The 15,981-nt window shown below is 49.7% G+C and overlaps 1 protein-coding gene across 1 annotated transcript in view; it reads left to right on the forward strand.

Moving 5' to 3' along the window:
• The window catches only part of WWC1 (WW and C2 domain containing 1), a 100,577-nt gene extending 87,331 nt beyond the window's left edge, over nt 1–13,246 (forward strand). Inside the window, exons 17-22 of the mRNA XM_019635931.1 lie at nt 972–1,086; nt 2,386–2,550; nt 7,701–7,793; nt 10,964–11,197; nt 11,408–11,529; nt 12,488–13,246. Of these exons, the coding sequence (XP_019491476.1) occupies nt 972–1,086; nt 2,386–2,550; nt 7,701–7,793; nt 10,964–11,197; nt 11,408–11,529; nt 12,488–12,554 (796 nt within the window). The 3' untranslated portion in view covers nt 12,555–13,246. The remainder of the gene's footprint in view (nt 1–971; nt 1,087–2,385; nt 2,551–7,700; nt 7,794–10,963; nt 11,198–11,407; nt 11,530–12,487) is intronic.
• Nucleotides 13,247–15,981: the final 2,735 nt, after the last annotated feature.

Here is a 15,981-nt window from a genome sequence, read left to right on the forward strand (position 1 = left end):
CCCTGACCCCAGGACCTCAGAATGTGACTGTATTTGAACATAGAGCTTTTAAAAGGTGATTAACTTAACATGAGGTTGTTAAAGTTACAGTGGGCCCTAATCCAATAGAGCTGGTATCCTTGTAAGAAGAGGAAATTTGGACACACAGAGGAACACCAATGACGGGAAGACCATCTGAGGACACAGCAAGAAGGTAGTCATCTGCAAGCCACAGAAAGACCTCAGAGAGGTCTCTGAGAAAGAGAGACCTGCCCACACCTTGATCTTGGGCTTTTAGATCTATGAGAAATATCTGTTGTTTTAAGCCACCCACTCTGGGGTGTTGTGTTATGGCATCCCTAGCAAAGTGACACAGTATCCAGGAGACATGAAAACCTGTATCTACACAGACCTGTAGGTGAAGGTCTGTAGAAGCTTTTTTTCATAATGCTAAGAAATGGAAACAATCCAAACGTTGATCACCTGATGAACAGCTAAACAAACTGCGGCCTTCTCCATCCAATGGAATATTACTCAGCTGCAAAAAGGAGTGAACTATTGATACAATCGCCAACATGGATGAATCTCAGAAACATTATGCTGAGAGAATGAAGCGTATACTGTCAGATTTCCATTTATATGAAATGCTGGAAAAATCAGATTTCATCTCTAGTGACAGAAAGCTGACCAGTGCTGGGCTGGGGGTGGAGGGAAATTAACTGAGAAAGGATATAAGGGAGCCTTTCTCTGGAATGGCTCATGTCATGAATGTGACGCTGGTCACAGAAGAATACATTGCTCAAAACTTGGCACACTATACACTGAACAGGTGTTTTGCTGTATGTACATTATATTTCACTAAAATTGATCTTTTTTTCCTTCAAAAACATGTCCTAAAACGTCCTGGAAGCCCTTCCCTGGGCGCATTTAAAGGCAGGTGAGTGGATCAGAGCAGTCTCTGGGTGGGTAACCAAAGTTCTTTGTCATCACAGGAGGTTTGAGGAGGAAACCAGCGAAAACGAGGCAGCAGCAGAGGAGGAGGAAGGAGAGGAGGACATTTTCACCGAGAAGTCCTCTCCGGAAATGGATGAGTGCCCAGCGGTAAAGGTAGGGAGGGCTAGGGAGATAAGAAAGGCTGTCTTAGGGAAGTAAGCGTCAACCTTTGAGCCCAGGCAGTTAGGAAAGGCTCAGCACTAAGCCTTGTCCTCCAGCTTCAGGGGACAGGCCCTTGGAAGGGGTGACCGGCAGAAGGTGTAAATCAGTGTCGCTGCCTATACTTTGGCTCATTTTGGTGACAGTAAACCAGGGGAGGCGGACTCACCCCTCCTGTCTCCTGCTGCGTGCAGTTCTCCTGTGTCTCTGGACAGACCTCTATCTAGCTTTGCAGTCAGATGGTTCTGGGTTCAAATGCTGGCTCTGCTACTCCCTAGCTGCGTCATCTTAGGCAGGTGACTCCATCCCTCTTGAACCTTCATTTCCACATCTCTAAACTGGACTGAGTAATGCTCACCTTGCAGACAGGGTCTAAGGAGTGCATTTCTTCATTTGGGTTGGCCTACAGTGCACCTAGGAGAAGGGAGTCCAGTCAGGTTCCCCTTGGCCCCTGCTTCACTGCTGCACTGTGACGTGTTACAACAGGACTCACTCCCCACGGAGATCTCTGCAGGGCTCCTGGAAATAGAGCCCCCCATTGTGTCCGTGCAGGGCTCCTGGGGGCGGAGCTGCAGGCATTGCACAAACGCTTGGCCAGGTGCACCTGGCCAAGCGGGATGAGAGAAGAATCCAGGGCTGCCCGCTCCACACCAAGGGGGAACCTTTTTGCAGCTGTTCCAGTCAAAGGGAGTGCCTTTTTCGAAGTTACGCAACGGCACTGTTAAGGCAGACAGAGGCCCTGCATTTAGGTGTTTCTGTTTGCTTATCTTTTACTGGTGACTACTGTGAAAAGGGCGGTAGAAAACCTAACCACCTAGTTTAAGAAAGAGATTTGCTGCTTGCCTCCGTAGTTCCAAGAAAACATCAGTGGTTCTTGGCTGGGGCAGTGGGGGCCTTGGTTGTGGCTTTGTCAAAATGTGCCTGGCACATAAGTCTTAAATATGTGAAGTCCAGGACACCCGTGTTTGCGGTGCCTCTGCTACTCACCTGAGCTTGCTTGGGGACTGAATATACCCCAGCTAGCCCCGGCTCACAGGTAATATGGAGGAATAGCGGCCAGCGGCACTGGGGGCCTTAGGCTATGTCCTGCTGAGCAGGGCTGGGGCCAAGGAAGCTCCCAGCTCTGTCTGTGGGACAAAGGTGAGGTGACAGGAGTGGGAAGCAGCTGGGGAGTCTTCTCCATGGGTCTCAGGTTGGGTGGCTGAGACTCTGCGGTTATTGGTGGCCTCAAAACTGTGGTGGCTTCTTCCTCAGGTGGACAAAGAGACCAACACAGAAGCCCCGGCCCCATCCCCCACAGTGGTGCGGCCCAAGGACCGGCGGGTGGGCACGCCGTCTCCAGGGCCATTTCTTCGAGGAAGCACCATCATCCGCTCCAAGACCTTCTCCCCCGGACCCCAGAGCCAATACGTGTGCCGGGTAAGCAAATAGGTGGTTCTTTCCTTGTCCAGAGCACCTGCTTCCTGAGGGGTAACTGAGAGCCTTTAGCCTCACACAGTTCTGGGTGCAAATCCTGATTACTCACACGTTGTCAGGTAACCTCAGGCAAGCTAGCACCTCTGAGCCTCAGTTTCCTCATGTGCAGTTAATGGGCCAACTTTATAGGGTTGTTTGAAGGATTGACTTAGATCAAGTATGGGAAAGGCTCGGTAACCAGTACGTGGCCAATATTATTATAATTCCAACCAACTCTCCCCTCCTCCTCGCTCACGCCCTGCCCTGCCACTCAGCTACTTGCTGAGATCAGACTGACCCGTCACGGTCCCTGAGGGAACATTTCTTCCTCACCTCCAGGGTCATCAATCCCGGTGTGCAGGTTACGTAATGGCAACAGACGTGTATCTACTGACAGGTTGTTTGTCTTTTAATTTGATATTGTTGCTAACATTGAAAACTTAGGAAAGGCTATTAAAGATAAAAGAAAAATGGAACGATTTCACGCAATTTCAGTTTCTCTTGAAGAAAAGGGATGGTCTGGCACCACGGGCCACGCATTCTCCCCCGGAGAGAGAACTGCTGGCTGGAGCTGAGCAGCTGGTGCAGCCACCCTTGGGTGATTGGAGGGGAGGGTGCTTTCAGGTTCGCTCTGGCCCCCCGGCCCTATTTACCTATGGGGTGCCAACCAGCTCTTGCAGGCCCCCTGACATTTAGAAGCCCTGCTACCCAGGTAGTTTCCCCCGCTTCCTAGACCAGCCCACTCTTTTTATTGTATCGTGAATAGAGCGCTTAACATGCGTCGGGGCGTCATGCTGGTTGCTGGGACAAAAGAACCAGACCCCGTTCCTGACCTTCCTCCGGGGTGGCACAGATGTGACACATGTACGCCTTACCTTAGTCCTGGGTGCAAGTGATGTGTCAACATCCAATTTTCCCTCCCGCCAACACAGAACCAGTGAACAGTAACTAGATGTGTCAGCAGAGCCTTCCCGCCTCATGTTCCAATAAGGCATCGCAGGAGGAGAGGCATACTGAGGGGGCTTCTCAATATCAGATATTCAGTATCCAAGGCCTACAAGTATAAGATTGAGTAGAGGACCTAATGTCTTCAATATGTGAAAATTTCACTCATTTACTGGCTACTTATCAAATTAGTCCCCACAAAAATAGTCCCTGCGGTGCCTCCCAGAAATACCATAAACCCCTCCCTTCTGTGTCAAGTCTCAAAAGAGCTAATTGTTTAAGCTTGTAAGCATTTGAACGGGCAGTGAAAGCACAGTGCACGTTGGCTGCCTGTCTTGCAAAAGGTACGGGGTTTTCTGAAGTCAGTGCTTGTGACTTTGACACTGGGGATTTCCGAATCACAGTCAAAGAATCCTGCAGTTAAGCCAGCTCACAGCTCAAGAGGAGAAAACCCCAGTCCCTGTTTCAGATGTATTTTAAAGGATTTAGAAAAGCCCTTAGGATGATGAATAAAACCCTCTGTTTGGGGCAAAATTACCGCCTTTATGAACACACAGTGGAAATCAAATACCAAGTGAGGAATCTTATGAAAAAAAAAAAATCACACCAAAAGAAGTTAGTGTTTGATTCATTCTTTTTCATCAGGATTAGCATGCAGTTGTTAAGTTTGTTAAATAGAAGACATAAAACACAACTTGGTAACGTGTCTTTCTTTTCCAACTAAAGACTTAAAACTTCTCCCTCTCCAAAATTTGCTATAAAATTCTGGTCCCCTGTTGAAATGGATTCACTTTACGTGGCCCTTTTCTAGGAATGGTATCCCCAAATAACCAGGAGCTTGGTCCTATTTATTAAGCATCTCTAGCACGCCTATACCACGCTGAGTCCTCACCGTATTTTATCATCTGGACCAGTTTCCAACCCTGCAAGGCAGCAAATTAAGAAATTCCCGGGGCAGTTGCTCTTTTCCTGGCCTGCCCGCTCCCACTATTTTGGGAGTGTACTATCTACTTTTCATTTAATATGCTTTCTTAGCTTTAAAAAAAAAAAAGAAAGAAAGAAAGAAAAGAAATTCCCAGCCAGCGTGGATCATATGCCACAGGCAGGGAGGGCTTTTCTTGGCAAAGCCGTGTATTTTTCCTTCCTAGCTTTCCGACTAGACCCCCATCAGCCCAAGCTTACCCCTTTCTTTTGCAATCTTACTGAAAGCTACAAGAAGTAGTCAGTGGTACAACATCCGGAATTTCTTCCCGTCTTTCACCCTAAAACTCCTTAGTCATGCAACGTGTCTCCCGAGATACAACAGGTAACAATTTAACTCACCCCTTCCTACCTCCAGCTCCATGTTTTCCAGTCGGATATGTCACTCCACTTCCTAGCACCAAATCCTGTGCTACTAGTCAGGGTTCTCAACGACAGGCAGCAGAACCAGACTGGGGTCAGGAGATGCGGGAAAGACATTTTTGGAAAGGAAATTCAGTAGCTCATATTTTCATCAGAAGGCTTAGAACCAGCCTCAGAAATCAGGTAGAAACAAGGTGGGCCAGACCACAGCCGAAATCATACCACAGAGACAATCAGGTGAGGACATCGCCCGTGCTGCTGTAGCACTTGGCCCCAGCTGGCCCCACCGCTGGCCCTGGGCTTCAACACCGATGCCTCCACCAGACTCCTGCCACTGCAGGAGGTCACAGCTCTGGGCGCTGCCGCTGCCGCTACCTGCCACTAATGGCTTCTTCCTGAGATACCGGCGAACCTGGCATGTGGGTGGAATGAGGGTGACCTGGGGAATCCGAGAGGCTTGGTAACGGAGAATCAGGTCCAGCTTACCAGGCTGTGATTCAAAGACCGTGGCAGCTGCATCTAATTGTCAGAGTCTAGTCCTGTGCTTGCTTTTAGCTGAAAGGGAAGCCACCCAAACGAGACTGTGCCTCTGGCTTCATTCGTGAGAGGTGGGCTTTGTCTCCCCCTGTGAGTCATAAAGTGGGGATCCTATGGACGGGGTTTCAAATGCTAATTAGCAACTCCCCTCCTTCCCCCCAAAAACAACTATTTTCTGTGTCATCTAATCTTACAAACAATCCTGGAAGGCACATCACATTAATCCCATTTCATAGATGCAGAAACTGAGACTCAGAAAATGAGAGCACTTTATTCTCGGTCTAGAGCTACTAAGTGCAAAGCCAGGGGTCTGACTCCAGGGCCTTCAGCCTTTATATTACTTAGAGCCACCTCCTGAAGGACTTCTCTGCCCTCCTCCAGTCCGAATACAAGTAACTCCTTCACCTGGCCTGAGCCACACCTTTGCCGGGTGCCTCCCTCCTGTGCGATTCAGCATGGCCTGTGTCACTTGGTTAGTGTCCTAGGCTTGGGCCCCCACTGAACTCCAAGTCCACGAGAGTAGGGAAAATGAATTGCACCCCCTACAGCTGTCCACAACCCCTGTGTCTTTAAAACCTCCGTATTTATCGGCAGTGCTGTCTCATATGCTGGTTGGCTCACCTGATGGATACAGTCGCTCTAAAATTCTCATTCCTGGAATAGCTCCCTGTGGCTTTCAGTTTATTTCAGTTTCCCTCCTTATTCCATGGAAATAATAACAAGGCAACACTATATTCTACCGTATTTGAGATTAAATGCATTACAATATTTTATGTAAAGAAACAAAAAAAAAAAACCTGTTAACTTCAAGGACTTAATGTAGTTTTCTTCACTCTCTTATAACATGGTCTTTAATACAAATGACTATGACTTAAGGATCAAGTGTCTGATTCTGCAAGTGCCACCTTTGGATTGAAGCAATGCAGAATAAAGTGCCCTTCCGGTATGGTATCCAGTCCATTCGTACGAATTCACCCCTGTCAAAATGGTCCACCCTTCCGTCTGTACATTAGTTTCATCTCTGAGCCTCGTGTGCATCCTGGGGGCCGGGAGAGGACGTGGCCTTGGAGTCAGATTGGATGTTGAACTGTCATTCTGATAGTCACCAGCTGTACTACTTGTAAAAGTGTCTTAAACTCTCTGACCCTCCATTAGGATTGTTCGAGGATTAAATGAAATCATCAGTAAAGCACATGGCACCTAGTAGGTGCTCTGTCCACGTGGCTGTAATTATCATTACTATTCTAGTTCTGGCTCTGGTTGAGACTCTGTCTGGCACAGTAACTGTTTCATCAGTTGTGTATGCCCCCCTGGGGTGACTGACTGTTCATCAACATAGCAGGACTATTGATATCATTATCACTGATAATTATTAATAACCACAAAAATGATGACACACAAACAGCTTCTCAAGAGAGAGATGCAGCAGTGAGCTGACAGCTGCCAGAGCAGACAGGCCCTGTAGCAAATGCCTGTGGGGATCCCACTGACTTGGAAAAATGTGCCTCAAGAATGAAGCTCCTACGCCACACGTCCGGGGATGTGCTGTCATCCCAGCCTCCCTCTCCGGTCCTCCTGTGGGGGACACGCACACTTGGTAGAAAAGCATCTCCCCGGACCACAGCCTTGATCACTGGCCATGGATAGAGAACGTCAGCTTTCTAGGGAGGGTACAAATAAGCAAAGGATTGAAGGGATTCTGAGGAGGGGAGAGCTGCAATGGGCACAACCCTCACCCAGCCTGTCTACCCATTTTCTCCAAGGATACCACCCCTGAGGCTTTGCTATTGTGCTACATTTATATATATATATATATATGTCAATCTTGACAGTGGCTCCATTTCAGCCATAAAGGGTGACAGGGAAGAGTCGACGCAAAGAGGACTTTTCATGGTGGGTCAAGGGGGCAGTACACCCTGGAGTCTCACTATGCTGCCACCTGCTCGCCAACGTGGACAAGTCCTGTAACCTCTAAGCCCCTATCTCCTCCTCGGTAAAATGGGGGTGCTTCTGTCCCACGCAGTTGTTGGAAGGATTAAATGAGATGTCACACTTATAGCATGTAGCAGCATGCATTGTGCTGAGTACGTGCTCAATAAACTTTCATCTAGACAGAAAAGGAGGTTCAGAATGAAACCTGCCTCCTGCAGTCCCCACGGAACAGGAACTCGGGATGTTTGCACAGGAGAGCAAGGACTAGGCCGAGCCGGGGGAAACACCACCCTCTGGCCCCAGTGTGCCTTCCGAATGCACTTGGACCTTAACTCCCATGACTTTTTTTCTTGTAGCTGAATCGGAGTGATAGTGACAGCTCCACACTGTCCAAGAAGCCACCTTTTGTTCGAAACTCCTTGGAGCGGCGCAGCGTCCGGATGAAGCGGGTAAGACAGAGTGCTGAAAGGCATTTGTACACCTGCTCCCCCCAGGCACACCCCCTGACGCCCGGCTGTTTCTCCTCAGCCACGGGTTTTAAGAAAGCCATTCTTGCGATTGTGATGGTGTTTGAGAATGGAAGTTTGTGAACCGTCAGGCCTGTGTAGGCCCTGGGGAAGGTACCAAAGGGTAAATGTAACATTATCATCATGACGAATAGGTGAGATCAGGTGTATGGCTTCCTGGGTAGAAATCCAAGTCACTAAGAACTAACCAACCCAAGATGTCACGATCACCGATGGGAGCCTGCCTCTCACAAGACTCTGCTCAGTGTGTTGTCCAACTGACTGAGTTTGGTTAAAGCCCTGACAGCCCTCCCTGAGGGCATAGAAGCCAGGCACTCCCAGCGTCTACCGGAAGCAGGGAGGCATGAGTGGGCTTCTCCCAGCCCAGCTGGAAACACACAGAAGAGGCCACAGCTGTCCCTGTAGAGAAATCTCACCTTTCCTTATGGAGACTTGGCCGAGGGGTTGGGGTGGGATGGCGTTAGGCAAAGGACTGACCCCTGATAGGGACCTTTAGCAGCCAGGCTGCAGGAGACACAGAGGGCCCTCCCCTCTTTGTGCTTTTAACACAGACTTTACAACAGTTCTGGTGAGTTTGCAGAACTAGAAGAAACCAAAAGCCAGAATGTCAGACAAAGAAGTAGAGCAAAGGGAAAGGAGAGCGTGCTGACGGCCCCACGCAGGGAAAGGCCGCTCCGTGTCTCTTGCAGACCTGCTGCTGACGGCCAGAGTCAGGAGTTGTCCTTTGTCGATCAGCACCCCTCCCCCAAATCTCCAAGAAGAGCTAGAATGAGCAGGAGAAGGCAATGTGGGAGAGGGTGCATAGGAAAAGGAGAGAGTGCTGGCTGTGGGAGAACATGGACAGGCGCAGGGTGACAGGGATGCCGACTGTCCACTCTGGGTCCCCACCCGTCTCCTGTGGCTGGCTGGTGCTGCAGAGCCTCCTGGGGAGCTCTGGAAGATGCACACTCCAAGGCCACGCTCCAAGACAGTTGCATTCAGCAGCTGGGGTGGGGCCCTGGAAACTGCATTTTTAACAAGCTCCGGGAGAAATGCCACTGCAGAAGTTCCCCCTTCCTCACCTCCTTTCCCCATAGCCAAGGGGATGACTTCCTAAGGGAGCCTTTGATGGTGGGTCTGAGCCCACGTTTCCGCATGCCTAAACTACACCCTGAGGAGCAGGAGAGTCCAGAGGCCGGGCCGAGGCCCTGGACGCTGCCATCCTTCCGCTCACTGCCTAAGCTGCGCCTCCGTCTGCTGTGGGCAGGTTTCTAAGATAGGACATTGGTCAGTGCCAAGCAAAAGAATCTTCACTTCTTGCTCTGAGAACTGGAGCCACGTAGATCCTCAGCGGGGTTTCCTGACCCTGTTCATTTATGAGCACAGACTAGACAATGGCCCGACAAGCCTTCTAGAACTTCTACACGGAGCTGTTTCATGTTCCCGGAAGTATACAGGTCGGCCTTAAGAGGGGGTCTCAGAGTAACATTTTATATACCATTTCGCAAATCCCTTTTTTGGTCATTGTATTTGTTTTCTGTTGCTGCATCCCAAGTTACCACCAACTTAGCTTAAAAGCATATGAATTCATTATCTCACAATGTCCACGGGTTGAGTTCAGGCTAGCTGGATCCTCTGCTCGGAGTCTCAGCAGGCTGAAATCTAGTCTGTTGACTCACTGCATCCTCATCTGGAATTTTGACTAGAGAAAGATTCCCTTCCTGGCCCCCTCAAGGCATTGGCAGGATTCGTTTCCTTGCGTCTTCTTGCTAGTTGCAGGCCTGGGGCTATTCACAGCTCCTACAGGTCACTCTCAGGTCCTTGACATGTGGCCCTCGCCACAACATACATTGCTTCAAGGCCAGGAGGAGATTTCTCTCCAGGAACAGCCCAGTTCATCTTTTAGGGGTCACCTGATTAGGTCAGGCCCACCCGGGATAATCTCCATTTTGATTAACTGGGAGTCACCTGATTACTTACCTAATCATGGGAGTGATATCCCATCATATTCATAGGTCCCACCCACACCGAAGGGGAGGGCATTATACAGGTTAGGGGCAGGCTTAGAATTCAGCCTCCCATAGCCATTTAGTTCTTTTTTCAATCATTACTGGGTTTTAGTAGGAGAAGGAGAGTTAATGGCTCTATTACTCAGGACTTTTGCATACAGAAAACTGAAGAACTCAAACACAGCTTGAAAATGACTGGGGGGAGGGGGACGGGTATTTATTGGCTCATTGAATGCAAAACTCCAGGATGTTGGACTAGTTTTAGGCATGGTTTAATCCAGGATTTGAAAGAATGTCATCAATCCTGAGATCTCTCCACATAGCTTAATTCTTAAACAGGTCACCCCGTTTGATGATAAAGGTTTATATCTTGCCGGCTTAACAATCCCTGTGTAAAGGAAGACATTGCCTTTCAGCTCAGCAAAAGTACCAGAATTGAGTATTGTTGGCTGGCCTTCGATAACATCCTCACCCCCAAAGCAGTCACTGCAATTCTAATTGGCCCTGTTGGTGTCACATTCTTCTCCCATACGCACTGGGTGTGAGGAAGAACGGATCCCCAAGGGAAAATAAGGGTGCTGTTACTACAAGACTGGGGACATCGAGGCTGCCTGGACAAGCAGCAACAATAGATGTCCATGACAGGGACACCACGTCAGGAAGACTTGACTTCTGTTCTCGAGGGGAAACAGATCTGTATTGAGGAAACAGCTGGAGAGCAGGATAGAGACAGGAGTGCAATGACAGAGTGTGAATGTTGATGGCACTGACAGTAGGGACCTGGGCACGTGTGGGGAGTGAGTGAGTGGGGTCTGGAACCAACTGCCTGGGCTGGACTCAGCTTTACCACTGATAATCTGTGTGACTTGACCTCCAGGAGCCTCATCTGTGCAGTGGCAGCAGAGGAGGCCTTATAGGGTGGAGAAAAGGAATGGAGGTAGTGGGAGAAAAGCACCTAGCACCGTGCCTGGGACATAAAAGTGCTCAATAAACATGAGCCGTACAAGTGGGAAAAATCAAGACAGGTTGGGGGCGGGGGTGGAGGCGGGTATTTGAGGTTCCGAGGAGGGGGTCACGTGGGCTCACTAGTCCCCGCCTCCGCAGCCTTCCTCCTTCAGATCCCTGCGCAACGAGCACCTGATGCGCACCTCGCTGGACCTGGAGTTAGACCTGCAGGCCACGCGGACCTGGCACAGCCAGCTGACGCAGGAGATCTCGGTGCTGAAGGAGCTCAAGGAGCAGCTCGAACAAGCCAAGAGCCACGGAGAGAAGGAGCTGCCGCCGTGTCTGCGGGAGGATGAGCGCTTCCGCCTGCTGCTGCGGATGCTGGAGAAGCGGGTAAGTGCCGCGGGAAAGGCGAGGGAGGCGGCGCCAGGCTGCAAAGGAGAGAGGCCCCAGCTTTGACTTTGAACGGGTCCTGCCGTGCTGAGCCCCACAGAGAGAGCAGGTCCCTCGTTCCCGTCAGCAAAGGGATCCCTTGGCTGGCCCATTGCTGGAGGCCCTGAGGATGCGCCACAGCCTCATGGCTTCGCCGGCTTCGCCCTCCAGGTGGACCGAGCAGAGCACAAGGGTGAGCTTCAGACAGACAAGATGATGAGGGCAGCCGCCAAGGATGTGCACAGGCTCCGAGGCCAAAGCTGTAAGGAGCCCCCAGAAGTGCAGTCTTTCAGGTAAGCACGCGGGCAGCCAGCCGCCAGCCGGCCCGCCTTTCCCTTTCGCATCCAGCCTCAGGCTTCTCCGTCTCACTGCTCGCTGTCCCATGCTCCCGTCTCCAGCAGAGAGCACCAGCGCTGTCTGTAACATGTCCATCCTCTGCCGCGCCGTCCCTGGCGGTCTGTGCATTCAGCAGTGCTCCCCCTCGGCTGTCTTTCTCCATCCCCACACAACTCGAGCTAATTTGTCAGATCCTCTTGTATAATGAACGAGCCACCTGCCCCCAGCCTCTCCTCTTAGCATGTCATCACCCGTAATTGTGGAGGATTGGCTGAATGATAAATAAGCCGGAAGTGATGGATACCTGCCGGGCCCCCCGGCTCTGCCTGCCGCCTGCCAGGATCTCAGGGAGGCGCATTCTTGCTGCGCTGGACCCAGGTGTTTCACAGGAGGGCCCCCAGTACCATTCTTCCAGTCCTCCCATCCACACAGGGCCTTGTGTTTAGACTCGCGATGTCCTCCCAGATAAGGCTAAAAAAACATTCCTTTGTGGTAAATAAACATTTCAAATACACTGTCATTTATATAACCATGTTTGGACATCTAATTTTTAGCCAAGTAGGGCTCTAAAACAAACCAACACTAGACGTGGCCCTACGGTCCTTTGAAACTCAGAGAGGTCCCTGATTTGAACTAAAAGTCACTGGTCCTGCTAATGCCCCCTAAAGCGGTGCTTCTAAACCAGGAATGATTTGGGCCACCCCAGGGACATTTGGCAGTGTCTGGGGACATTTTTGGTTGTCACAACTAGAAGGAAGAGTGGGGGAGCTTCAACTGGCATGTAGTGGGCAGAGGCAGGGCTGCTGCATATCTCTCAATGCACAGGGGGCCCCCACAGCAAAGAATGGTCCTGCCCATGGTATCTCTAAAGCGAGGATGGAAACTCCTGCCCTAAATGGATGGCCTCTTTTACAGGGAGAAGATGGCATTTTTCACCCGGCCTCGGATCAATATCCCAACCCTCTCTGCAGATGACGTCTAATCGCCAGAAAAGTATTTTCTTTGTTCTCATGACCACGCTGTGAACGTAGACTGTGGCTGAAGTTATTTATGTGGTGTTATATGAAGGTACCGAGTCACAAGTCCTCTAGCGCTCCTGTTGGTTTGAAGATGAACAGATTTTTTTAGTTTGGGTTCTATTATTATTAAAAAACAAAAACAAAAAAACCAGCATTAAAATGACAAGATTGTATAGTTTGTATATTTAGGAATGTATTTTTGAGAAAGAAAATTTAAATGAATTAAAGCAGTGTGAAGTCGCTGCTCTTCTTAAAATAAAGTTGTTTAGATTTTTCCTTTTTTTTTTTTTGTACAGCTCTACCTTCTAGAGGTTTCACTGCAATAAGTAAGTAATGTTTTGGGGACGGTAATCCTCAAAGGACGTCCTCCAGATATCACAGCACAGCTGACCTTTCCTACTTAACATATTTTGTACACTATTTTAAAAATGCACAGGAACTGTTTGGGGGATTCTGGGGTGCATCCGTGAGTCTTCATGAGCTGTGATGTGTTTTTCTGTGGCCTCCTGTTGTGGAGTGGGCTGCGTGGAGCTGGCCACAGGCCTGCCCACACCGGTCTCAGATGCCCAGTGAAGCCACTGAAGTGAGTGAGGGAGGGCTGCGGAGAATTCCTTTCCGTTTTATCTCCATCAATAAAGTGGCCTTTCTAAACGAATTTCCTCTCTCTTTTTCTCCCCGACCCCTCACTTCATCTGTTTCTCTGATTTTTTTACTCTTCCCCTTCCCAAGCATTTCCTTCCCACCCATCCCCAGCCCAGTCCAGGTGATGTTTTGTTTGGTTTTGGGTTCTTGCCCACCCTTCCACTGAGTTGCTCATTAAATGAAAACGGCCGCTCAGCTGTGACTATTGCAGACAGTTGGAAGCCAACCTTTAACGAACAAGTGGCAAAAATCTCTTCCTCCTTTTCTCTGACATTGTCCTGTGTAACTTTCCTCAAAGTATGTTGGATCACCTGCCACATCAGAATCACCTGAGGCAGCTTGTTAAAAACACTGACTCCTGGACCGTCCCCCAACCAGGATGGGCTCAGAGACCTGCCTTTATCCATGCTCCTGCTGTCAGTCCTGTGCACACTGCAGCATCTGATGGACCCACTAGTGTAATGTGGATGAAGCCCACACAGAGGTGGAAACATTCTATTAGAGAGTCACACAGGGGACACCGACATGCAGGCCGCTGAGGACCAGTGGGGGAGGCCCCTTCACTTGGCTATGGAGGCTCTCCTCCGCCTCCCCACCACATTGCTTACCTGGCTGTTTCTCCTTATAGGAGGAACCTACAATGGTGTTGATGCCACCATTACTCCCCACGTGGCTTCCAGGGCTTTCGATAGCCAGGCCTCCCTCCAACTATCCAGTCCAATTTCGCACCATCCGCTTGGATTCCTCTTTCCTCAGGGTGTCACTTTTCTAAACACACCAGTGTCTGGCGCACTCTCTCTCCTTTGTGAAATTCCATTCCACACGTTGAGGGTTGGCTTTGCATTTTCTTCAAATATCAACGTCCCCAATCAATTGGCAATACGTCCAAAAGCAGAAGTATTGTGTCTCGCGCTGCTCCTGTGCACCCTAATACCTGCACAGCTCAGAGTTGGACATCTGCTGCCCTTGTTGACCCTGCCCATCTGTTAAGGGCAACTGCCGCAGCGATGGAGCAGATGACCCAAACTGGGCAGTCAGAGTGACCCATCCCATTAGTCTACGAAGGATAGACGTGGGATCCCAGCTGGGCCAATCAGAGCCCTTCCCCTGCATTTTTCAACTAAAGGTTGGAGGCTGGATTTTCTCTTCCAAAAGCCACCTGTAGCCATGGTTCCAGCTTCTGGGGCCAACTCAGCAGAGAGACGCAGATATAAGTAGTGGGGAAAGATCGGGCGATCTTGGGGTCTGAATTCATTGACACCAAAGGTTGGCTTCATCCTCGCTCTGTGTAATCTGTGGTGAACTGTGTCAAGAGTGCTCAACAAAACTGGAAGGTCATGTGATGGGATTTTTGCTCAATCACACCTCTATCTGTGTTCAGCTTTCCCAGCAAGGGTCAGGCCCTCACAACTCCGGAGCAGCAGCTTCTGTGAAGTAGGGCTCTAAACGGCCTCCGTGTGTGTGGAAGAGGCTACATGGAGCAAATCCTCCTGCCTGAGAAGTGTGTCTCCGTGTCGCTTCAGCTGACGGAGCATTTGTGGGGAGACTCAGACCCTCTTCAGAAGAAGGTCGTCTGTCTCCCATGGCATTGAATGCTCTATGAACAGTCCTTGGCCAAGCACCAGTTCACCCGTTGTTGTTTGCCTGGCAAGAAATGCAAGAATAAATAAACTTTCAGTCGTCATCATGTGCATGTGTTTTCCAGAATCTTCAGGAAACTGGAACTTAGAAATGTGAAAGGACCTGCTCAAGGTCCCTCAGATAATCAACAGCCAGAGCCAGAATGCACAGCCTGTCTTCAGACTCCCAAATTTTTCTTTCAGCTCTAGTTTCTGTTTCACAGCAATGTGGTCACGTGGGGACTTGGAACATTTGGTTTTCAGGAATGAAGTCTGAAATCCTGTGGTTTCTTTGCATGGGGGTATGGCAAAAGGGCGTGACTAGGATACTAGCCTGAGAAAAGACCCTCGGAAACCTCACTGGGTCTGATTGTCCATAAAACCAACGGTTGCCTTTTGACTACAAATCTTTTGCAGCGTGCACACTGGCTACCTTTTTGCTTCCTGCCTCTAAGAAGGCTAGCAAGTGAGATTTGTCTGGTTAACTGCCAATCAGACTCCAGCCATGCTCATCTTTTTTTTTTCTTCATTCCCACCACAGAGCCTTTGCAATTGTAGTTCCTTCTGCCTGGCACACGCTTCCGCCGTGTCTTCATGCCACCTTCATATGGACCTCTGTTTATCACTATTCAGATCTCAGCTCAAGCCTCACCTGCTTGGAGAGCCCTCTTGACCCTGACCCTGGGCCGCCCCATCCCACTTACCCTCCCACAAGTCACTCTGGCGCCATAACCTGATTTGGTGGCTTCAGAGCACTGTTCCCTAGTCTGTCTCTTCCCCCTACAATGTAAGACCTTGAAGCAGCGACCTTGTGTGTCTTGTTTTCTGTTGGACTTGACAAAGAATGGGTGCTTAATAAACATTTGTGGGATGAATGAATGAGATTAAATGTCTGCCCCAGAGATGGGTTTAGTGCCTTCTCCTTTGTAATTACCAATCGGGAAAGGTTCTGGATGGAATGGGAGAGCTGAGGGCTTCAGTTTTGCCAATCTCTCCACCACTGTCCATACCCAATCCCCCTCCTGTTTTCACATAAATTTAGTTTCTGCTTCATGCAATTTGCATTTGCTACCTCTGCGCCTAGAACCCTCCATTCAATGAAGAAACAACTTTTGAGTAATGTGCTGTG

Source organism: Hipposideros armiger, unplaced genomic scaffold (assembly GCF_001890085.2).
Source record: "Hipposideros armiger isolate ML-2016 unplaced genomic scaffold, ASM189008v1 scaffold_25, whole genome shotgun sequence".
Taxonomy (NCBI): Eukaryota; Metazoa; Chordata; class Mammalia; order Chiroptera; family Hipposideridae; genus Hipposideros; species Hipposideros armiger.